Genomic DNA, 26,064 nt, shown 5'->3' on the forward strand with positions numbered 1-26,064 from the left:
CTCAGACATTGTGGTTTCATGAAGTGCTATGAACGATGGTAGCTACACAAGCTCTTTACTTTTGAGTGTAAAGTTAGAAGTCATACCTCACCCACAACTTCCTTTAGGTTTATAAATTGAGTTAATGCGGTGGGAAATATTTGTGTTGGAATTAAACCCTTTAAATTACCACTGGTAATAGTTGAATGTGGTAGATGGCCCTAATAGTTTTTACGCATTACGCATCAGATTATCAAGAACTAACAGTGGAGATGTTTGAATAATATGATCTGTGCATGCCGACATCAAGCACAGACAGTATGGGGCTTTATTTACTGTATACTCTAATGCACCAAATGTTGCAGCGTGACCAAGAAAGTGGTGGTGTCTGGACTTAAGCAGAGTGACCAGATGCCATAACTACAAAGGCGGACAAGTCACTATGGACATTCAAGAAAAAATGTAGGACATTACAAAATAAAAGCTACAAACACTAACATAAATATTAATTCATGCTTCTTAGTCATGCTCAGAATGGAGGGTGTTTTGGAATTCTTCAAGGGCAGAAGGTTTGAAATGTAGGACATCTCCTAGAAAAAGAGGACATCTGGTCACCTTGGTCTTAGGGTCAACTTCATGTTCTCTGGATATTGTGGTCTGAAGCTAATTTTTGCCCACTAGAACACTATTGGGAAAACATATCTTACTTACTTGTCTGCTCTAGTCTGCCACTTACACAGACCTAACTGTGAAATACTGTAACTCTCCTCAGTGCCTGTTGTTAAAATTATTTAATCTGCCATTATTGTGCATTGGAGGGTAGGTATTTCTTGCTGAACACTCTTCTCTTTTGATCACTGTGCACTGTTCAGCACGGCCACCTTTCTGCACAAATTGTATTCAGTATGTTAAAGGTCTCTTTCTGTCCCTTTCGTTTTTTAAAAAAGACAGCTTCTCTGCACATGTAACTTTAATGTCAGTGATATAGACAGCGTGGGGAAAACGTTCTAATTGTGGACTAAATTAAATTAAATGGAATTCATATTTTTCTGTATCATTGGATGCACTGTATATCAACCATAATTAAATGTTTGGAATGAAGCTGGGTTCACAACTTTGATATCTGTTTTTTGAACTGAAACATTTGACACCATTTTACACTTTGCATATTTGTACAGTTAACTTGAAATAAACTGAAATTGGACATTCGTATGTTTGTGGTGTTAGCGCTCTTTTTGATTTAGCAGCCAGTCCCTTCATGAAAATAAACATCATACTGGAGATAACAAACTGTGGCTGCTTCTACATTGCAGAAATAATCCAGTCTGACACAGCTTTAATTGCCATGACACAATGCTATGGAATTCTAGGAATTGTAGTTTACTGTGGCACCAGAGCTCTCTGACAGAGAAGACTACATGTTTCACAAAGCTACAGTTCCCAGAATTCCATAGCCATGGCACTTAAAGCAGTGTCAAACTGGATCATTTCTGCAGTGCAGATGCAACCTGTGAACAAAAGGAAAATAGCTGCTAGTGTTGTCCGACAAATGTTTGTGCAAGAGCTGGCAGGGGAGTTTGTTCTGAGTTGTTGCAGTTATTATGGGTGCTAAAATGCTTTGGTTTAGTTTCCCTTGCTTCTTGAGAGAATAAAAGAGACCTTCCATAAGCGGTGAACTTTTTCCTTCAGAAGAATACCACCATTAAATCCAGTCTAACCAGATAAAATTAGACTGAACAATGGTGTTCTGAGTAGCCATCTGTATCCTAATTGCATATCTGAAACATTTTGCCACAAAGACAGTTATCAAAGAACTATTGTTTTTCAGAAAGAAACAGTCTGTGAAAAGCTACATCTGTTTTCATCATTTAGCTCCTTATAAAAATTTCTTGTCACGAACACATGTAAAACAGATTTAATTTCCCCCGAAAACACAGGGACAAAGTCTCGGGATATTTACTATCTGCTTCTGTGTGCCTTTAAGTAATTTTTGACTTATGGCAAGCCTAAGGTGGGGGTTTCTGGGCCAGATTTGCTCAGAGGGGGTGTTGCCTTTGCCTTCCACTGAGGCTGAGAGAGTGTGTCTTGCCCAAATGTCACCCAGTGGGTTTCCATGGGTAAGCAAGGATTTGAACACCAGTCTTCATAGTCATAGTCCAACACTCAAATCTCAACACCTCACTGGCCCTATATATATATATATATATATATATATATATATATACCTGCCTTTCCCTGTGTTGGATCAAGACGGATAACAGCATATAAAAAGAGAAAACAATAATATCAAAGGCATTCGAATCAGTCCGAAGAGAAGAAGAGAAACAATTTAGGCATGCAGAAAGTGAAATTAGGGGATCACTTTGGGAAGGCCCACCGGAAGAGATCTGTTTTTATTGCCTTCTTAAAGGCCTCCAAAGATGTTAGTTGGCGGATCTCGTCCGGCAGATCATTCCAGATTTTTGGAGCGGCAGCAGCAAACGTCCTCTGGGAAGTAGTTACCAGTCTAGTTCTCTCTGACTGTAGTAGGTTCTTCCCTGAGGACCTGAGAGTGCAGGAAGGATTATATGGGAGGAGGCGTTCCCTCAGGTAAGCTGGACCCAGGCCATGTAGGACTTTATAGGTAACAACCAACACCTTATACTGTGCCTGGAAGCTAATAGGCAGCCAGTGTAGGGATTTTAAGATAGGTGTGATAGAATCAAACTCGTAACTCCCAGTCACCAATCTGGCTGCCATGTTTTGGACCAGTTGCAGCTTCTGAATGTGGCATAAGGGTTGCCCCATATAGAGCGCATTGCAGACGTGAGGTTACCAGCAAATGTACAACCGTTTCAACGTTTTCCTGTTCCAGGAAGAGGCGTAACTGACGTATCAGCCGAAGCTGATAACAGGCACTCCTGGCTGTCGCGTCTACCTGGAACAACAGGTGAAGCGATGAGTTGAGGAGCACCCCCAAACTACAAACACAGTCCTTTAGGGGAAGTGTGACCCCATCCAGTACTGGAGAGCTTATCACCATTCCCGGATTAGGATTGCCTATAGTGAGTACCTCTGTTTTATTTGGATTCGATTTAAGTCTGTTTTCCCTCATCCAATCCATTACTGACCTCAGACAGTCATTCAGAGGAAAGATGCCATCCTTGGTCGCTGAAGCAGTCCGAGACATGGAGAAACAAAGTTGGGTGTCATCAGCGTACTGATAACACCCCGCTCCATGTCTCCGGATGATCTCACCCAGCGGCTTCATGTAAATGTTGAAGAGCATTGGCGACAGTATCGCGCCTTAAGGAACACCCGATTTGAGCTCCCTCTTGGCTGTGTAACTTGCCAAGTTACACAGCCATCTGGAATCTGCCCAACAGATAGGACCAGAACTACTGCAAAGCAGTGCCCCTGATTCCTAACCCTCTTAGGCGTTTCAGAAGGATACCATGGTCTATGGTATCGAAGGCCGCTGAGAGCACCAACAGGGCCACACTTCCCCTGTCGATGCACAGACGGAGATAATCGACCAAGGCGACCACGGCAGTTTCCACTCCGTATCCTGACCTGAAGCCAGTTTGAAATGGATCAAGATAATCAGTGTCATCCAAGACTGCTTGGAGTTGGTTGGCAACGGCCCTCTCAATCCCCTTACCCAAAAAGGGAAGAAGCAATACCGGCCGATAATTGGATCTCTCTAGGGGGTCAAGGGAAGGCTTTTTAAGAATTGGTTTAACAACAGCCAGTTTTAAACTGGCTGGAAAACAGCCTTCTCTGAGGGAGGCATTGATTATAACTCTTAAAAGAGTCCTAGTTGCCTCCCCTCCCTGAATGGCTAGCCATGAAGGGCAGGGATCGAGAGGGCAAGTGGTCTTTTTAACCTTTCCAAGCAGCTTGTCTACATCATCAGTACTCAGAGACTGAAATTGATCCTAATGAATTAGGAGGAGCAGCTAATACTCCAGAAGACAGGATCAAAATTCAAAATGACCTGAATAGATTAGAAAGCTGGGGGGGGGGGGGGGGGACTAATAAAATTTTAGTAAGGTACTGCACTTAGGCAGAAAAAATGAAATGCACAGCTATAGGATGGGGGACATCTGGCTTAACAAGAGTACATGTGAAAGGGGTTTAGGAGTCCTAGTACACTACAAGTTGAACATGAGTCAGCAGAGTAATGCAGCAGTTAAAAAACCCAAAGAGATTCTGAGCTTCATCAATGGTATAGTGTCTAGATTGATGGCAGTAATAGCGAACAAAACAAAACAAGCTTCATTTATATACTGCTTCATATCATCTAAGCAGTGTCTAAGCGGTTTACAACTGTAAGCTAATTTGCCCCCATCAGTCTGGGTACTCATTTTAGAGACCTCAGAAGGATGCAAGCCTGAGTCGAGCTTGAGCCCTTTTGCTGGTCTTGAACTCGCAACCTTATGGTTTTGAGTGAATGGCTGCAGTACAGGCATTTAACCATTGCACCACCAGGGTTGATTTAGTGGATTATTTAGCCTGGCATCCATCTGAGGCTGCTAAAATGAGTACCCCGTTTATTGGGGGCAATCAGCTTACACATTGTAAACTGCTTAGGAGTGTTTAAGTACACTGATAAGCGATATAGAAATGTAATTGCTCTTGCTCTTGCTAGTGCCACTCTATTCTGCACCTGCAATATTACTGTGTCCAGTTCTGGGCACCACAATTCAAAAAGGATGTGAACAAGCTGGAATGTGTCCAAAGGAGGGCGACCAAAATGGTGAGTGGTCTGGAAACCATAAAGCCCTATGAGGGAGCTGGGGATGTTTAGCCAGGAGAAGAGAAGGTTAAGAGGTGATATGATAGCCTTGTTTAATTATTTGAAGGGGTGTCATATAGAGGATGAAGCAAGCTTGTTTTCTGCTGCTCTAGGACATAGGACCTGGAGCAATGGATTCAAGCTACTGGAAAAGAGAATCCACCTCAACATTAGGAAGGACTTGAGGCTGCTGGACTTTGGCCACATCATGAGTAGGAAATACTCACTTGAAAAGGGAATAATGCTAGGCAAGTTGGAGGGATTTAGAAAGAGAGGAAGACCGCATACCAGATGGCTAGACTCAATGAGGGAAATCTTAGGCCTGAATCTACAAGACATAAGCAGAGCAGTAGAGGACAGTGCGTCTTGGAGGTGTTTCATCCACAGGGTCGTCATAAATCAAGGCTGGCTTGAGGGCAGCTAACAACAACAAATTGATAAGTGTGTTATTCCAGTGTGAAGTTTACTGACAATTCTACAGTTTACGTAAAGATAGGAAGCAAATTCCAGCAACAGCTTTCTGTGTTATTAGTAGCACAGTGATTAGCTGCTCTGCACCTTCCAAATCAGCAATAAGAAAGGAAGTTTGAGTGACTTACATTTCACCCTTTACATTTTATGGAATTTGGATGTTACACCTGGGGGGGGGGGGGCAGGGACAGAGATCTCAAAGATCTCAAAATTTCATGTCTTTCACTGTAGTGAGAAGATCTTTATCTATCTGCTCATTTCACAATAAAAACAGAAATGTGGCAGCTTGGGAAACCTGTATTTCCTCTGCCAATCTTCTTTCTAATGTGTAAAGTAATTAAGTCCTCCTCCTCCATATCCCACTCCTAGTTTGGCCCTGAAAAATGTGTTGTACACGTATGTCAGAAATGACTCGTGTGTCAGTGTCAGTAGCCAAACAGTTCATTTGCTGGGATTAAGGTGTGAAATTAACAGAAGTCTCTTGTTGAACAACTGATGGCAAGCGTCTGCTTTGAAACATATTGCCTGCTGTGTTGTTGTTGCTGTTGTAGTTGTGTGCTTTCAAGTTGTTTCTGACTTAAGATGACCCTAAGGCAACCCTATTGCAGGTTTTTCTTGGCCAGATTTGTTCAGAGGTGTATTTTTTTCCAGAGCCTCCCTCTGAGGTTGAGAGTGAGTGACTTGTCTAAGGTCACCCATTAGGTTTCCATGGTCAAGTGGGGATTCGAATTCTGGTCTCCAGAGTTATAGCTCAAACCACTAATCCACACTGGCTCTGTTGTCTGCAGACCAACAGAAATGAATGATTTCTCACTCACCTTCCCGCTTGGGCCCTCCGTTCTGGTAGTCAAGGTCTGCTGTCTCAGCCCAGGATTTTCTCTGCCCCGTCCTGGATTCGTCCCTTTTCACTTGCTGCCCCTCACTCCTGGAACCTCCTTCCCCCACAAGAAGCATGGCTCATCACATCTTTAACCAGTTTCAAAACTAAGTTGAAGACCATCCTGTTCAGAGAAGCATTCCCAGGCATTGCATGACTATTATTTGCTATTTGACGTTTTTAATTTGTTATCTGTTTTATTGAACTGTATTGTTATGTACTATTTATATGTATTATGCTATTGTTTCTTAGATTGTACGCCATGGGCAGGTTTACTCTTACCTGTTTTATTGTTTGTATGTACAGCGCTGTGCAACTCTACAACACTATATAAATAAAGCATAATAATAATAATAATAATAATAATAATAATAATAATAATAATTTATACCCTTCTCTTATCCAGTATCCATGTGGTCTGCACAGTTTCATTCTAGGCTCAGTCTTCCTTTCCATAGCAGAGGTGGGTATATTTTTGCATCCCTCCCCAAAGGACATCTCACATGCCAGTGGGCATAGTCAGAATCAGCAGTGGACACAGAATGGGCAACACATGCTCATCCACATACTAATTTGCACACACATTCATTTTTTGAGTGCGATGAGTACTGAAATACTGTGAAACAATAGCTCTGTTTTTTAAAAAAGACTTCTTACATATTTTTTAAAATGTTAATTGTTCTTTTATTTTTAACGTATTCAGACAGGATCCTTAAGTGTTCTTGACACAAAGTACTCAATACAATGCCCCAGATAACTGATGGTCATCTGGAACAACTGGATAATTATTGCAACACAACACAACATTTCTACTTTGATGACAATTTAATCAAGTGATTTTAGATTCTCTTTAATAAATATCCTGTAAAGTCTGTCTCAACAATTCTCTTTATTCTTCACTTAGAAAAATTTGTTGCAAAAAAGCTAAGCAGCACAGAAAATACACATTTCTCTTTTCGATAAGCCAGTAAACTCTTTTAAGTGCCTTACAGCTCATAGATTATTCTATGATAATTCTGTATTTTCCCCTCTTATTCCTATCAATAAACTAAAGAACTAAAGAGAGAGGTTTGCAAAGAGCTGAAATGCTAAGCATTCACCATTTCAAATTGATTTTAGTATACCTTATGCTTGGTTAACACCTTTGTAAAGCAAGAATAGGAAATATTTTGGGAGAACATACACAGGACAGGAAACAAGGCCATGAGTCTTCAATGGCCCTTAGAGACGGCCTTTCCAAGTTCTACAGAAACTGTAATGCTTAACATCACCAGGCGTATAGATTTTAATGTCCAGATTTCAGAGATTTGGAACTTAGTCATCCTCATCGTCGTCATCATTATCATTGTCATCCTCATCATCGTCATCATCAACATCATCATCTTCAGTGTTTATTTTCCCAGAAAGTACATCTTCTATCCAATCTTCCAATTCCTCAGCTGTGGGAAGGTCATCATCATCCTTGATGTCCATCCAGACACTGTCGGCCTGAAAGAAAAAGTAATTCAAGTGAAGAGAGGAACAGCTAAGAAAACTGAAAAATTGGAACTGGAAAAAAGTAGTAACGCAAACAAGGAACTAAAGCCACACAACTATATCCAATCCATTTGGGACAATGGGATTTAGGTCCCACATTTTTTCATAGCCAGAGAGGGTGTGGAATGGGTCCTCCACATATGCTCAAATCTGTGGATGGCAAGCCTGCAGATGGCAAGGTCTGACTAGAGTTTAGTCCTTGAGGTTCGGGCAGGGGTACCATTGGGATGGTGCGGGGAATGCAGAATGCACCAAGTGACATGTCAGAGAGGGTGTCACCTGTGCACTGGTGGGAAGAGGTGCCAAAGTTCTGGGTCTGGCAGTTTTGCTGGATGGTCAGGAAAGGGAGCTTCCACCCTTTCCCACCCACCCACCCACTCCATCAGACCTGGAAAGGCTGCAGAGAGGCAGGAGTGATGGCCAAAGTTCTGAGTCTCTGGTTCTCACAGCTGAGTCTCTGGCTCTCACAGAGAGGAAAGGGAGTCTCCCCCAGCCAGCAGCTCCATCATGCTCCAGCTCTTTGGTGGTGCCAGTAGCCTGATGTTTCAGCCAGAGAGCGAGGAGGAAGGCAGTCAGGGAGAGGAGCCAGGCTACTCTTTGGCGGTGCTGCCGCTGCTGATCATCTATCTCTTTGGGGGGGGGGGGGGACGCAGTGCTTCAAAGAGACAAGCATTGGCAGCTGTGGCAGCAGGCATGTGGAGGACTCAAGATGCCATTCCCACTGCCAATACTCATTTCACCAGCCCCCCCAAAGAGGCGAGCATTGGAAGTGGCAGGAGTGTGGAGCATTTGGCCTGCAACTCCTGTCACCAATGCTCATTTCTTTGGGGAGGGGTCACAGTGCCACTAACAGTCGAACTTTGGTAGCAGTGGTGACAAAAACTGAGGACTTGGTAGGGTTTTTTTTTTTAGCACACGTGCACCATAAAAAATGATCCACACTGGCTGTTTATACAATTTCAATTTTTAGCTGTATCTGCTTTAACTTTTGTTAAGTCACCATTGAGTCCCAGACTGGGAATCATCATCATCATCACCACTACCACGATCATCACATTTGGCTATCAGGATATTCAAGTTTTGTTATCAGAATCAGTAATGCAAGGCAAATAACCCAGACTGAAGTGATATGAAAGAGACCCTTTTGAGGTATCAGAAAGTTCACACTGGAGATAAAATGAATATGTGAAATACTTTTTGTTTGGAGAGACAATACATCTAGATTCTGTTTTGTAAATCTATTATAATCCCCTTTGATCTCTATTTTTCTTCAAATCATGTGATTTTAAAATATCTTGCACTTCTATGTTCATTCAATTAACCTTGGAATTATTTGGAGTATTCTGTTTGCTTGGTCGGTCATCCAAGCATGAAATATGGCATCAATTATGAAGAAAGAGTATTTCGGGAGTGCTTTGATTGTGAGTTCCTGTATGGCAGTGGGTTGGACTGGATGGTCCTTGTGGTATCTTTCAACTCAATGATTCTATGATTCTAACCTGTAGTTGGGAAGTAATACTTCTCCCTATTACTATTGTACTGGCTATCAAGCCATCTAATCCCATAGTCCCATCAAAGAAATGAGTCTCTTCTGAACATCTATAGTCCTGCTGGAGCTCAGCAAGTCTCAGCTTAGGTCCAGCCACAGTTCTATCTCTGAGCTCAGACAGCAGCTGGTGGGAGTCTTCCTAGATGCCCCATCTATGAGGGACTGCATGGGAAAGGAACAGGATACAGATTTGACAAACAAATAAACTCAGTTTCTGGACTTTGAATGGACCACTGATCCCTCATCCCTCCTCCTTAAGGTTACTGACTGCATGTACTTGGTTGATACTCACATCTGTGACATTGACAACTCCAATCTGTGGCTTGAATAGGTCAATTTTGAAGGTCTTCTCCCAGTATGAGATGAGCTATGAGAGCAAAGAACATGGAATCATATTTATTCAATGAGAATTTCCTATTAATACAATGAACAGTGACATATATTTCCACATTCTAAAAAGCTGTGCAAAAAATAAGGTGGTCCTAATAAAATAAATAAATGGATCTACCAAGTGGGGCTGGAGATGATAAGAGAGAAAAAACATGTGTGCTTTTATCCTTTAGGTGAGCAATGGCAGGCTATCCAGGGGCCAGCTTTTCAACCAACTTATTGTGGAACACAGCATGCCCTAAAATATGCTGCTCCCCACCTCTAATACACACACACTCACTTCCCTTCACAAACTTGGGGGTTGTTCCCACTATGGTTTAAACCGGATCTTGATCTGGCTTAAACCATCATGGTTCCCACTTAATTTGAATCCCTGAAGCGATTTGGAAAAGGGGGGGGGGGCATGGTTTTTACCCATTTTTACCCATTTAATCCGCATCAAAAAGATGTTGGTAAAATGGGGTGTTTTTTGGGCTGAATCGATTTATTTTGAAATAAATCAATTCAGCCCAAGTGGGAACCAGATAAAATAGAATCAGATTCAAATCCAATCTGGTTCCCAATGGCAGTGGCTTTCCCAGCCATACCTCCATGCTCCGTCCTCAGTCCTCCATCTTCCCAGCCTGCCTCTCTCCTTCTGACCCGGCCTCCTTTCTGCCCCTAGTATGGCCAGGAAGGACGGAGGGAGACATGGCGGGGAAGCCACAGCTGTTGCTTCCTGCACCGAGTCTTGAAACTGGCACAAACATACTGGGAACCACGCTATTTGCTGAACCGGTTTCAAGAATCGGTGCAGGAAGCGAATCAAGAGGTAAGTGAGAATGAGACCATAGTTTAAAATCCACACCTAATTTCTTTTCTCATTGTGTATGTGCCTTCAAGTCGCCTTTGACTTAGGGTGATCCCATGAATTTCATAGGGTTTTCTTAGGCAAGGAATACTCAAGAGGTAGTTTTGCCAGTTCCTTCCTCTGCACCTGGGGCATGTATACACTGATAAAAAAATAATCAGCCTCACCTTGGATTTTTCTGCCCTGCAGTGACCCCATTAACACTACGTGCTCACAGACACAGCAAGTTGACATCAGCCATACATTTTCCCCTGGAAAATGCACTTTTTCCCTTTTCCTGCATGCACCAACCTATCAGCCAACAGCCCTTATTGTTTGCCTGTCACTCTGTTGAATCTACCCTGATTAGATGCCTCTCCATCCTATTCGCTTTCTTCTTTGCCACCCCAGTGAGTGAGTGGGGGAATTTTAAATGTACACACACACACACAATGGAGAAAGAAAAAATAAAATTGTATTTTATTTATCTTTTATGTATGAAAATGTCTAGCCATGAGATCAGTGGTGAGGGGTTAAACTGGGTCACCTCTTCCTCCCATTTATGCCCAAGTGTCATGTTTACTTTTTACTGTTTGTATTCATCCCCTGATCTCCCTCCCATCTGAACAGTGTTGTGTCATCAAACACAGATCCCCTCCCTGATTACATTACATAGTGAGGGAATGATCGGGGGAAGGAGTGTGTTTCTAAGGGAGTAAATGATCGGGGAACAATCAAAGGGGGGGGGGGGGAGAGGGAATGCATGCACTCCATTCACTGAAATGACAACAAACACAATACAACTCTGATTGGGTGGAAGGGACAATTGGAGAGAAGAGCAAAAACGATAAAAACAAATGTGACACTTGAACAGGGACAAGAGGAAGAGGGAGAGGGTAGCCCATTCTAACCCCTCACTGCTGATCTCATGGCTGAACATACCCTTAAGTAGAAAAACATGGGGCCACACACCAGGTTTGCAAGAGCCAACTAATCCCATACCCACCAAAAACTCTTCTCACCTCTGCCCCTACATCTATACCACTATAGAGTGCAGTGCACAAATGAATATCCAGGTTTTTTTATTTTTTGCTTAAATCTGGAGTAAATCCCAAGGACAAGAATTGGGTTACTAATGGACACTCCCACACCTCATGTGTTTATCTAACAGGTTAGGTGAACACCTGAACAGAGCTAAAGAGAAAAGGAATACACACAGGATAACTGCGCCAGCAATTGCTGTCACAGATTTTAATGTTGCAAGGAAACTTTAATAGTCTTTGGACCACTTCCCAGAACGTCACCAGATTAAGATGTATAGATTTCCCCCAAAAGGCTGAATAAATCTTTTTGTTTGTTTTGTTATCAAAATGTGTCAGAAATACATGGTGTACCTGTTCAAAAATTTAAGGAAAAGGAATACCGTATTTGCATCAATCCTCACCTTGATGTACTTGCAGCATTATTAAAATGTCGCACAAATTATAATTCTCATCAAATATATCACCTACACCAAGTTACAAAGTATACCGGTGTCATTTTTATAAGAAAATTGAAACGTAAAATGTGAAAACTTCAGCAATAAGGTACAGAGTGCCCACATCATACATGGGTGTGCTTTATGCGGCTTTCAGCATATGCTGAAAGCTGTGCAGGGAGAAGGGGTGGCGCGTCCCATAGGGATTAATGGGGTGCACGCCCATGGCATGCACACACCACCGCCCCGCCACATGCATGAGCCCTATTCATTTAAATGGGGCTCAAGCATAGGTGGAATTTGCTTTATGTGGATAATCCGGAACTGATCCCTTGCGTAAAGCAAGGGCGCACTGTACTTCCATTCTTATCTTCTTTCTTTCTTTCTTTCTTTCTTTCTTTCTTTCTTTCTAACTGCCTCATCTACACATATAAATTATGATTAAGAAATTTAAATATCTTCTGACAACTCACCAAAGGAAAGTCATCTGGGTCAATCCAGACAATGCTCAAATCAGGATTATCAGTGTTGTCTTTGGCAACCTGCTTAACAACCTCTAGGAATTCAAAGCCATCTGAAAAGATACATATTGTAAGTTCCTTGTTCAAGTATACACCAGAAGAAGAACGCCCAAAGTTTTTGCAGGCACCAGGATGACAGAATGGCCTACTCCAAAGAACGATGCCCTCAGGTGAGAGTAATTTCTTTGTACAGTAGACAGTGTACACACACTTAGAATTTGGGATGACAAAAGCATTCTTGCCACTCTTTTGCACTCCAATTTTGAACTAGTATAACACCTGACTTAGCTGCAGATGAACACTTTTTTAGAAGAACCCCAATTGGCCAAATTCACCGATCTTGCCTTCAGTGGTGCCTGTTAGCTTCCACATCAGTAGGACTGTGAAGCTGCTATAGATTTTTGTTGCTGAGAGATGTTAAATCCTATCTTCAACAATTAGTCCAGCATCTTGGACAGCTCCCTTTACAGTTCAGTCTAAAACACAGAAAAGATTCACCACCGCAATGGCATGGAAGCTATCAGTCCCCACAGGTTGCCTGTCCTCAGCCTGAAGCTATATAAGAGGTTGAGCAAGGTTTTAGCAATGATGGAGCTTGATGTGGGCCAAATAAGTAAGGGGAATAGTTTCAGTTTCATTTCAAATTAGGCCAGACTAAACCACATACATTATAAACAATACAGGTGATTCCTGTGTATCTTGAAAGAAGAGTGATGGTATTCTACCACTCTCACCACTTTTCAAGCACAAGGGCAACAAATCAGCTAAGATAGATTTTGGAAATGCTGGGAAAGGAAGGAAGAATGGAAAGCATTTGATGGTCACTTGGGTATGGTAGAACAATAAGGGGTGAAAATGGCACAAGAAATGGAAAGTTTAGAGTTATGGTGGAAAATCTAGGAAACTTGTTTTAGACATGACCACAAACTGAACATGAGTCAACAGTGCGATGCGGCAGCTAACAAGGTCAATGCAATTTTAGGCTGCATCAATAAAAGTATAGTGTCTAGATCAAGAGAAGTAATAGTGCCACTCTATTATGCTCTGGTCAGGCCCCACCTGGAATATTGTGTCCAGTTCTGGGCACCACAATTCAAAAAGGACATTGAGAAACTGGAGCATATCCAAAGGAAGGCGACTAAAATGGTGAAGGGTCTGGAAACCATGCCCTATGAGGAATGACTTAGGGAGCTGGGGATGTTTAACCTGGAGAAGAGAAGGTTAAAAGGGAGCAAGCTTGTTTTCTGCTGCTCCAGAGAACAGGACATGGAGCAATGGATGCAAGCTCCAGGAAAAGAGATTCCACCTCAACATTAGGAGGAGCTTCCTGACAGTAAGGGCTGTTCAACAGTGGAGCACATTCCCTTGGAGTGTAGTGGAGTCTCCTTCCTTGAAGGTCTTTAAACAGAGGCTGGATGGCCATCTGTTGGGGATGCTTTGATTGAGAGTTCCTGCATGGCAGAATGGGGTTGGACTGGATGGCCCTTGTGGTCTCTTCCAACTCTATGATTCTATAATTCTATGAGATGTTTGTAAGGTAGCTGTTTATTTAAGTTTACCTACAGTATTTACAATGTACAGTTGACCCTCCATATTCACAGATTATTTATCCATGGATTCAATCATCCACAGCTTGAAAATATTTTATATATATATAAATGCCAAATAGCAAACCTTGATTTTGCCATTTTATATAAGGAACACAATATCACTATGTCATGGTATTTAATGGGACTTGAGCATCAATGGATTTTGATATCCACAGAAGGTCCTGAACCAAACCCCAGCAGATAACAAGGGCCCACCACAGTCTGCACTCGAACTCTATATAGGCTGCAGATGATTTGAAGCAGTTCTTATTTTTAGAGTTTTCTTCATCTCTACCTTTGTTACGTCTCCTGCCTTTTTTGTTCTCTACATGCTTTGTCTACATCCCAAAATACCATCTGCTCTTGGCTGTCATCACTTCTCCACTGTCACTTAGCCACTCTTTCCATTCCAAACACAGAGAGTAGCTTAGGCATTTGTTTCTCTCTTCTTCTTTAGACCAAAACCCTCTTCGAGACTCAGATTACTTTGGAAAAGCACATAAAGGCAGATAGCCCACCTGGAAGATGGGGATGTAAAAGGAGAGAAGGTAAACCTAAACTGGGCAGCCAGATCATTGAATGTCCATGATATATCTGACAACACTCAATGTAAGGTGTGCTCAGCTACCTTGCAGCTTCCTCCCGAGATCCATGTTAAACAATAAATTGCTTCTTGTTTGAACTGTACTATTCATATGCAGCTTGAGTAGTAGTTTACTATTGTCTCTCCTTTGTCCTCAGAATGAGAACCCATGGCCATGTGTAAACTGTGTCACAGTAGCAGCACATCCATTAAACACTTGCCAAACCCAATGTCAAGATGCCAAGATATTAATGGGATAATACTACTAACAAAAGGCCCAGCTCACTTTGCATGTTTATTTAGTTATTTATAAACCTGCTATAGGTGTATACTTGCATATATACAGGACTTAATAAATTCTTGTTAGCTAGGAGGCCCAGAAAGGCCCAATGTGTCTCCTACCAGGGTCATCTTCTTCAGCAAATGTCACAATGTGAATTCCATCCATGTCATCCTCCTGTGGGCAAGAAAAGGAAATGTTAATGACGAGTCCAAGAATATGAAAGAGAGAACCATGGGAAGATGGATAGTTTGTGGGATGAACCAGATAATATCAGGTGATACCTTTAATGTAAAGTATTTCTATAAATTAATGGGAAGAGAACTGTTTGCTTGCTTGCTTGTTCAAGCCATTTACTTATCACATCTTGGCCAGGAGCCAAAGAGAATGAACCTCCAAAGATATGAGAAGAATGAGCCTGTACAATAAACTTGTAATGAGAAAAAGAAAGTCAGTGAGGATGGGAGACGGAAGGACTTAAAGTCAAAGTGCACTGTGGTTAAGTATGACTGCCTTACCTCAGTGTCTTTTTTCAACTACTATTTCACTCTCACGGGGTTCTACAAAGAGATAACTGCCCATGTTTGGATGCATTGCCAAACCTATTGATCTTTCATAGGAATCAATGTCAACAACCGGCAATATCTTTCACGCTCTCTGAGGTTCACTAGCAGGTTCTCATTTGGGAATCAAGACCTTTCCAGGTTGTGCTACTTTTGCTATTTCACACATGTGGCTGCTTTTCTCAAGTGGATCTTTTACAGAGGACAAAATATTCCAAAATTCATCTGAAATCACTGGACTGAGTGGCTGGGTAAATGGTAGCAATGGAGGCTTCCCTTAAAATGCAGTGAGTGGTTTTTTTGTTGTTCCAACTGTGACAGAGAAAGAGTTAAACTCCACCTCTTCACACTACTCTTCCCAAGACTGCTCTGGACTGTTTGTTTTAATGTACTTATACCCCACTTTCCTCCTGGATTGGACCCAAGATGGCTGATGTTGGTTTTGTTACCAACACCACCATTACTACTACTTTTTCCCCAATACAGGACTCAAAGTGGCTTAAAAAGTATCAAGAGATATAGTGAAAAAACATTATAAAAAAGATAAAAATATAATTAAACTAGTAATAGAATGGGAAGCAGTTATAAGTATGACCATTAAAAAGAAAATACAGTGGACCCTTGTTATACGCTGGGGTTTGGTTCCAAGATCTCCCGTGTATAACAAAATCCGTGTGTGCTCAAGTCCCATTGCATATAATGACATAGCAAAATGGTGTCCCTTATAAAAAATGGAAAATCAAGGTAAATTTATACTTTTTTGTAACATTTTCAAACCGTGTATGCTTAAATCCGTATATAAAAAATCTGTGTATAAGAAGGGCCGACTGTAACAATACAGCACATTTGGAAAGACCCTTTCCCCCAGCATACATTAATTGCATTCAGTCAACATGTTGGACATGTTGGTTGATCTCAGTGAAGCCATACTCCCCAGGCGTTGTTGTTGCGTGTGCTTTCATGATGTGGTAACCCTAAGGTGACCCTATTAGAGGGTTTCTTGGCAGTATTTACCTAGAACCAGTTTGCCATGGACAGGAGGCTAAAAAGGGAATTTTAACAGAATAAAAGAGTCTTTGCTTGCTACTTTTCAGACAATGTTGGGTCAGCCTTACTGCCACCCTGTTACTGTAGTGCACCTTTTCATTGATGGGCAAAACCTGTCAATGAGCTCTTAACTTACTATTACAGAGCAGTTATTATAGTGTGGAAAGCTTCTTCACTCATTTCTGGCATTACACATTCATGTGGCAGGATTCGTCTCCTCTTTCCCCCTCCTGTTCACTATTCTAAAGCAGGCTACCTCCATGCTTGTTGGGATTTTGATTGTTATCTTTACTCTGTGTGCCTTCAAGTAGTTTCCCACTTCCCCACTATCTACACTTCAAACCCCAAAGTGACTATGGGCCCAAACAGACAGGCCAAAGTAAAGCTGCTTCGGGTCACTTTGGAGGTATGCTGTTTAAATGACACATGCATCTTAAGAGGCCAGAAGCTGCGCCAAAGTTGCACTCCAGTCCTTAGGCTTTGGCTTCCGGCCTCTTAGGATGCTGGCATCATTTAAACAGCTTACCTCCAAAGTGACCTGAAGCAGCTTTATTTTGACCTGTCTGTTCAGCTCATGTCAGTTTAAGCAGAATTTTAATGTGTAAGCAGGGGAGATTTTTTTAATTGGGATTATTTATTTATTTATTTATTTATAAGCTTTAAGTGTAGGATTTGCATAGATGTTAAAACACAGCAAAGTCATCCATCAATGCAAATCAATTTCAGTGAAGAATGAATTATAGATAACAATAATAAAAAGTCATAGGTATGACAATACAAGAAAAGGTATAGTCTGATATGGGTTGCTGTTAAGCATATTATCAAGGATTCAGGGATTCTGAGGAGAATATATCATTCCAGTTCCACAAGTGAGAGTCTGGAGGCTTCAAGAGCTGTATATTGTCATTAATGTATTCTTTAAGAAGATGCCAACATTCCACAAACAGTTTTTGGTTTGTAGATCTTATACATGTTGTTAACTGCCTTCAAGTCATCCCTGACCCATGGCGAGCCTGTGAATGGGACATCTCCAAGACTCATTTGCCCCACTGCTTGGTTAGGTCTTTCAAATTCATACCCATGGCCTCCCTGATTGAGTCAATCCATTTGGTGTAAAGTCTTCTCTTTCTACTGCTCTCCACCTTCTCTAGCATTATTGTCTTTTCCAGTGAGTCATGATGTAGCCAAAGTGCAACAGCATCAACTTCATCATCTTGGCTTCCAGGGATATTTCTGACTTGATATATTCAGGGACCCATTTGTTTGTCTTTTTGGCCACCCAAAGTATCCTTATCCCTCTTCTCCAGCATCACATCTCAAATGTGTTGATTTTCCTCTTATATGTATTCTTCACTGTCCAGCTGTCACATCCATAAATGGGGATGGGACATACAATGACTTGGACAATTCTGACTTCAGTGTTCAGTTGTATATATTTACTCTTTAGGATCTTCTCTAGTTCTTTCATGACTATTCTTCTTTCCTTCCCTAGTCTTCTTCTGATTTCCTGGCTGCAGCATTCATCCTGGTCAACCTTTGATCAAAAGTAAGGGAACTCTTCAAGTATTTCAATTTCTTTATTGTCTAAGTTGAATTTGTGTAGTTCATCTGTGGTCATTATTTTTGTTTTCTTTGTATTCAGCATTAAGCCTGACATTTTACCAGATAGTTTCTCCATGAGTAATTCCCATGCTCTATTTCTTTTATTTATCTTTTTAAACATGTGTATGTCTTTTAAATGATTTATACTGTTTTATGTGGTTCTTATTCTTATTCTTATTATCGTTATCCCACAAGGAGGGGCCATTATGGTGATTTTAATTGTTTTGATTATGAATCTCTTATCATTGAAAAGAGCTGCGAGGAGCACTCCTGGAAGCAGGGATGCACCTAGGATGTATTCGGTGGCAAAAACCTTCCGATAAGATCAGGATGCAACCCAAATTAAGACTTAAGCCAGATAGAGGTAAAACGGATTATTAAGCCATGCGATAAGCTTGGGGCAATATCCTATATATTCCTAGCATAGTGAAACTATATGTCAGGGTAGCTAAGATGGCTCCCACAGCTGCACAACTGATTGCACAGTGGGCACCATACCTCTGTGCTCCCCTTTTGTGCAATGGTCAATTAACTCACCACCTACCATATATATATATATATAGAGAGAGAGAGAGAGAGAGAGAGGGAGGCTCTGTGTGTGTGTGCACGTGCACATGTGTGTATACTTGTGAGTAAACAGCTTAATGCAAGCTCTGAAAAATGGCAACCATTTGCACCAAGATTTTTCTGATAGAGTGATGCCCCAACAGGATTCCAACTGTAGATATAAATAAAAGCTGTACAGGCACCTAACCAAAACATTTTTATTGATCCAACAAACATTAATAAGTTTACTGGGTAAGTGTTAGCAAGATTATAATAGAGCTGTAAGACTGTGTACCTTTCTGAGTGATGACTAGTTCAAGGGCAGAGCTCCAGAATTTAGCGTCCTGATGACAGTGCTGGAGACGGCCTGTATCTTCGAATGTTTACTTACAAAACTGCAAGCAGAACACTGTGGGGCCACTCCCAGCAAAACCAGTAGCAGCTGGCAGCTCACATTAAGCGGTGCAATGAATCTACTCCAGGTTTTAGTTTAAACTCTAATGAGCTTTTAGTGATTTGGCATTTGCCATGTTTTTGGGGGGTGCATGCTAGGGTCACTGTCACTAACACACAGTTCTTGATGACTGGAAATAATGCATAGTGCCTCTTTAGCAAAATCGTTTGTGTAGACATCCTTAGTGTGGCTGAAACACATACCTTAGCTCTGTCTTCTCAACAGCTGGAGAACCTGCTTTCCTCACTAGTTAGTTAGTTAGAAGCAGGGTGACCAGATGTTCTCTTTTTCCAGGACATGTCCTCCATTTCTTGCATCAAGGAGGAGTCATTGAGTGCCTTCAAATAATTTCTGATTTATTGTGATTTTCTTGGCAACAAGTGGTTTGCCAATGCTCTGAGGCTGAGCAAGTGTGATTTGCCCAAGATCACACAGTGGGTTTCCATGGCCAAGTGGGAATATGAACTCTGGTCTCCAGAATGCTAGTCCAACACCCAAACCACTATACCATGCTGACTCTGAATAGCTTGGAAAGCTCTTTTAAATTCTGAACCAAAATATGTCAGCAAACTCTCCATGCCACTGATATGAAAGTCATCAGTGGAAGAGAATTCTGTTCATTCTGTATGAGATTCCTAAAGAAAGGAATCTGCACCTAGAAGAGTCTTCATCTCCAGTCAGGTCATTGCGCAACCCATCCAGTGCCCACATTCAGATTTCCCAAAGCTCCAGCCTTGTTTTGTTGAGGTCTTGATTGCCAATTAAGTTCACGATGGCAATAGGCCCATTCAGGATAATCAAAGTGACTGAATTCAACCCAGGAGGTTCTTTGTGAGATGACAGATGGTTGAAAGACCTCAGCCAGAGGTTTCCAAAAGTGAGCAAGCAAGCTAGGTGCAAAGTAGGAATGTCCATGAAAACTAACAATAGGAAAGGAGATTTCAGAGAGGATGGTGTTAAAAAAAAAAAGGCTGGGTTGGATTTTCTTCCTAAAAGTCACGAAAGTGGCAGTAAGGCCTTGGGAAGCCAGGCTGAGCAAAAATTGTATTGGCAAAGGCCATCTTAGTTGGCAGTCAGGCTGTTTATTGTGCACCTGCTATGAATGTCATCTTGGAAATATACCATGGAAAAACACTCATGTTCCTTGTCTTCCACCAATCCTAGCTTTCAGTTCCAATTGGTATTAATGCAAGAGGAAAAAAAATCCATCTAAATGCTAATTTCTTTCCCCTCTGAGTCCACAAGTGACAGAACCCCTATAAAACGAAGAGCTAAAGGAATAAGTGGAAAACATCAGCTGGATGGAGGGGGGAGGGTATTGTAAGAACAAAGCTTTTGCTGGCTTCTGTAGGGGAGTCAGATTTTGAGGGGGACTTTGGAGCAGATTTACAACTTATATCAGAGAAAACTCAGCTCTCCAAGGTTTTTAGTGGGCCCTCCTACTCCTGGAACTTGCCCACCCTTGCATGGGAGTCGGCCCTTGGATTAATCTAGCCTGGCGTGTGCTAAGTTACAGCAGTTCTCTAATGTGTTAAACAGAGCCTTTTCTCAGTTCTATTATCTGGGATCTGTTCAACCAGAGATGCTGAACACAGAAGCCAGCTTTTCTATTATGGTCCCACACATGCCTGTAAAGCACAATTTTTCATCCCCTACCATCAGTGAATCCTGTCTTTTACAAGTTCAGGGCCCATCTGAAAATTTTGTTCTTTTTTTCTTCTTCCCTGAGCATCTCCTTTCCTCCAAAAAGTCCTAAGAATTCAGTTTTTAAGAACATAAGAAGGGTCTTAAGAATACCGCAGTTGCTTCAGTGACCAGCCACAAGGCATTCCTTATATTAAGAGTGATGAGAACAATGTGGCTGCACATCCCATCATTCTTCCCCATGGACTCCTTGGGACTTCCAGCCCAACAACAACTGAAGGGCCGTGCAGTTCCTATTCTGGCCAGCTTAGAGTTCTGCAGCCTTCTTACACTTACCCAGGTTTCAAACATGTCTTCCGGGCGTAACTTGCGAAGGGTGGCCCTGGAAAAAAAAGTAACAACAAAACCAATTGTATAAGCAAATCTTTATTGCAAAGGATTAGGACTGTAAGAATGTGGTCAGGAAGAGCAACACAGAAGACATGAGAAGTCGAAAGCTTTCATGGTCGGCATCCATAATGTTTTGTGGGTTGTTTGGGCTATGTGGCCATGTTCTAGAAGAGTTTATTCCTGATGTTTCCCCAGCATCTGTGGCTGGCATCTTCATCTCTGAAGAATGCCAGCCACAGATGCTGGGGAAACGTCAGGAATAAACTCTTCTAGAACATGGCCACATAGCCCGAAAACCCATAAAAAACTACAGAAGACATGACCTTCCACTGATGGACCAGAAATAAATTCCATGCAATGTGCACCTGCTATGCAGCCTTAGGGCCATTCTTAAGCCAACATGGTAGATCAGGTTCCAGGTTCAAAATCAAGATCAATCTATGATGAAGCACTTTCTGTCTACTTGCTACCTGACTGTCTTGAAAAGATACAGTTCCAGTGAATAACCAGGATGGCAAGTTTTGTTCAGAGGAGGTTTGCCTTTGCCTTCTTCTGAGGATGAGAGAATGTGATTTACCCAAGGTCATCTAATGGGTTTCCATGGCCTAGCAGGGATTTGAACCCTGGTTTTCCAGAGTCAAATCAAACAAACCACTATACCATGCTGGTTCTCACACTCCCTTTACAAATACATAATACCCCTCTAATTTAAGACAATGGTCTTACTAGATAGTGCTTAATTTTGTTACCATGTCGGTTTTGTGCAGATTTTCTCATTAATGGCTCATTCATAAATGGCTCAAAGACAATGTTGACGGTTTTTAACAGAGATTGGATAGTCACGTCTCAGGAGTGCTTTGGTTGTGTATTTCTGCACAGCAGAGTTTTGGACAATAAGGACCATGTGATCCCTTCCAAATGTGTGATTCTATCATTCTAGGTCACAAAAATATGCAAGTGTTTAAGATGTCCAGATCTCTTCATTAGGCAAAATGTTGCAAAAGCTAGGGTGGAATGTGTGTTGAGCTTGTGTTGAGGTCATCCATTTTGAATGTTCAGAACAAATACCAAGAATTCAATTATCAAATCAGCCTTTCTCATTCCACCAATCCCATTTGATTTTTTTAAAGAATATCATGCCTGATGAAAAAGATCTGGTGGTGAGCTTTTAGTTATCCCAATAAAGGTATTCCACCAATGTGGATTTCCTTCTTCCTTCCTTCCTTGACATAACTGTTGGTGTAAGTTATAGGAAGAATATGGTCATAGTGAGGCCTACAAAACTAGTGCCTGCAAACCATAAGCCATTGATATGCTGACGAAGATGGAATAAATCATTTATCATTTTGAGGACTGAATAAATAGGAAAGCAGCCACTTGAGATGACAGGAGAACTTCAAGTACAAAAAGAATTTCTTGAACTATAGGACAAATGTTCCCAAATGCTTTTCTTTGTACCTTCTATGCTCATTCACAAACTCAACCAGTTCTTCCTCTGTATATGGCTTGTCGGGGATACGGACTGGATCATCCATAAATGGCTCATAGAAATCCACCTCATTTTGCTTCAGACCCAGTTTCTTTGCCACCTGCAAGCAATCAAAAAATTATTGACATTACTTCTGCTCAAAACAGGGCTCATCCCAAACTACTACAACAAGCTTTGAAAGAAACATTCAGAATATAAATATACTCAAATACAGCAATATAGGACAGAGTAGGTTTGGAACAGCAAAAAGGTTGTTTTTATTTGACATCTGTGCTTATGCAGCAGATTATCATGTGAGCAATGCTGTTTTGAGCATTTCTGAAGAGTGGGGTGATTAATAATAATAATAATAATAATAATAATAATAATAATATACAGCAAAGTTGCAACTGGCAGGGCTGACTAAATTTTTAAGCCTTTAAATTTTATTTCCTTTCTATGAGTAGTTTCCTTTATTATTTATAAAATCATAGAATCATGGTATCAGAGTTGGAAGAGACCGCAAGGGCCATCCAGTCCAACCCCATTCTGCCATGCAGGAACTCTCAGTCAAAGCATCCCTGACAGATGGCCATCCAGCCTCTGCTTAAAGACCTCCAAAGAAGGAGACTCCACTACACTCCGAGGGAATTTGTTCCACTATCGAACAGCCCTTACTGTCAGGACATTCCTCCTAATGCTGAGGTGGAATCTCTTTTCCTGTAGCTTGCATCCATTGCTCCAGGTTCTAGTCTCTGGAGCAGCAGAAAATAAACTAGCTCCCTCCCCAGTATGACATCCCTTCAAGTATTCAAACAGGGCTATCATATCACCTCTTAACCTTCTCTTCTCTAGGCTAAACATCCCCAGCTCCCTAAGTCGTTCCTCATAGGACATGGTTTCCAGACCTTTCACTAATTTAGTCACCTTCCTTTGGACACGTTCCAGTTTTTCAACATCCTTTTTAAATTGTGGTGCCCAGAACTGGACGCAATATTCCAGGTGGGGTCTGACCAGAGTAGAATAGAGGGGCACTAATATTTACAGACCTTCAAGCAGGTTACAATTAAATACTAATAATAACAAGTTAAAACAGCAGCACAGACAGTATCAGTCATAAATCTAAAGCAGTTTATGTGCAGAGAGCCAGACAAATTAAAAAGGTTTTACCTGCTGCCAAAAGGATAGCACATTTGCACCTGGTAAAACGTGGACACAATGATAAAAAAGCCATTTCCCCAGTTACCACACCTCACTCTTCTCTTCAGAATGTGTGAGAACTCAGAGAAGATTATTAATAGGGTGCTTTTAAAACAGATTTTATATATTTTAGAAAAATGAATATTTCACAAGAATAAAGAAATACAGAGCCACTCAAATCAATTACAGTCAGCCCTCTATATCCTTGGATTCCTTATCCACAGATTCAATCATCCACAGTTCAAAAATACTAATATTCCCAAAAGCAAACCTTGCTTTTGTCATTTTATATAAGGGGCACCATTTCTCTGCCATTGTGTTTAATGGGACTTGATCCACTGATTTTGTTATCCATGCGAGTGCTGGAACCAAACCATAGGATACCTAGGGCCTGCTGTATTATGAATTGTGCTTTACAATCAGTTATAAATTATTTTTATATCAATTTTCATTACAAATGTGTAAAAGTTTACATAAAAATAATTCACCCAAGGGGGGCAGATAAAAGAAATAAATCCTCCGCTTCCCCCTTTTTGAATTTTCACTCCAGTTCAAAATCCAGGAAACTGCTTTGAATGGAAGATTTATGTCTCTTTTTGCAAGGTAAATGGCAGTGAATTTGCCACATACATGCTGTATATCACTTCATGGTGAACAATGTAAAGTTTGAATGAGAGAGACATGTTCCAAGTCTGTGTCTAAAGAAGCAATCACCAAATGCAGCTCCCTAGAACAGTTAGAGTGCCTGGTCCAGTAAGTTTGCAGGTAAATTATGCCCCTTATATAAACCCTTAAATAGCTATATTTCTAACAGCCATCCAATGTACAAAGGATAAATTATTCTTTTAGGTCAGTATGGCCCAATTCCCACCCAAGACAATATTAATATTAATTCTAATTTTTATTAGTATTAACATTAATACTAATATTAATGTTTTCTGTAGTGTAGTCTACATCCATGCAGGTCCAACAGACTAATTTAATTTACTAGTACCAGTTACTTTGCACTCTCTTATATTGGCCTTGCCGTTCTTATTGCTTACCCCTTTATCAAAAGTGGCAAAGAACTTGACATAGGGCTGGAAATGTTCAGCTGCCTCCTCAAATGCTTTGTAATCTGAGGAGGAGAGAAAAGAGATTATTTAACCCATAGTCTGCTTGAGTAAAGTGAGAGATCTACTGAGACAACATCTTTTTGAGTTCATGTAATAGGTTTGAGTGTTGGACTATAACTCTGGAGACCAGGGTTTGAATCCCAGCTCAGCCATGAAACCCACTGGGGGACCTTTGGGCACATCACATGTTTTCAGCCTCAGGGGGAGGCAATTGCAAACCTTCTCTGAGCAAATATTGTTAAGACAACCCATTATAGGTTTGCCTTAGCGTCACAAGTCAGAAATGACTTGAAGGCACACAACAATTGTGCCTCTAGTATGATTGCTTTCAAGTCCTTCTGAGGTACTGGTCTCTTTATTTTCAACATCGAACAATTCTAAAATACAGAGGCTTTTCAAGAGGACAACAGAATGGACTACCTTTAACATTACATATTGTTTGAAGACTATCTTCTTGTAAACTGTGTATGCCCACATGGAGCGGGCAATACAGAAACATCAGTTCATGCATTGCTACGCTATTTTGCTTTTGCAGATATTTGCAGAACAAATGCATTATAAATTTAATTACCACAATTATTATCCCTTCCTGGGCATTTTTTTTTAATCATCACGTATCTTTTCCTCCTGGCAGATTGAGACAGCTTGGTGATACCAAAGTCCATAGACAATAATTCTGGTACTTTGATTCTTCATTTGATATCATATTCAATTTGTAATTCTACCTCTCAGATACTTTGATGAATTCTTTCTATTATCGGTGGTTTATGGCTGATGCAGTTATATTTCTTCAAGGTCCCTCAGATTGTTCTGCCTCCCCTGTAAACAGCAGAAGCCGCTGCCACCTAATACTCAATTTGGAAGCTGGTCCCACATCATTTCCCTTATATCTACTTTGCCATGTATCCTTGCTCAGGTCTCCCTTTACAATGCACCTCTTTTCTCTTCATAAATCAAGTGAAAATGAGGCTGCTGAGATTTTGGAAGGCAGAAGCTGACTCTCTAAAGGCATTGTTACCAAGACAAAATGAAATGAAATTAAAATAAATAGCAAGCCATGCTGTTCTCAGAACATGAAACGGGATTGAAACATCAGGAGTTACCCTTGTTTAAAAGGGGAAAATCATTTTTAAATGGGATTTCACTTGATAATTATAATCAGCCCCAAAGTTAAGGA

At 41.1% G+C, this 26,064-nt stretch overlaps 1 protein-coding gene across 2 annotated transcripts in view; it reads right to left on the bottom strand.

Moving 5' to 3' along the window:
• Positions 1–6,786: 6,786 nt before the first annotated feature.
• Positions 6,787–26,064, bottom strand: part of CASQ2 (calsequestrin 2) — a 44,918-nt gene continuing 25,640 nt past the window's right edge. For both annotated transcript variants that reach the window (XM_089489193.1, XM_089489192.1), the window contains 7 exons: positions 24,816–24,889; positions 22,563–22,693; positions 21,051–21,096; positions 14,981–15,035; positions 12,359–12,459; positions 9,482–9,556; positions 6,787–7,592 (listed from right to left, as the gene is read on the bottom strand). In XM_089489193.1, the coding sequence (XP_089345319.1) occupies positions 7,419–7,592; positions 9,482–9,556; positions 12,359–12,459; positions 14,981–15,035; positions 21,051–21,096; positions 22,563–22,693; positions 24,816–24,889 (656 nt within the window). In that variant the 3' untranslated portion in view covers positions 6,787–7,418. The remainder of the gene's footprint in view (positions 7,593–9,481; positions 9,557–12,358; positions 12,460–14,980; positions 15,036–21,050; positions 21,097–22,562; positions 22,694–24,815; positions 24,890–26,064) is intronic.

Source organism: Sceloporus occidentalis, unplaced genomic scaffold, assembly GCF_023333645.1.
Source record: "Sceloporus occidentalis isolate IW3139 unplaced genomic scaffold, rSceOcc1.0.p SCAF_1, whole genome shotgun sequence".
NCBI classification, from domain to species: Eukaryota; Metazoa; Chordata; class Lepidosauria; order Squamata; family Phrynosomatidae; genus Sceloporus; species Sceloporus occidentalis.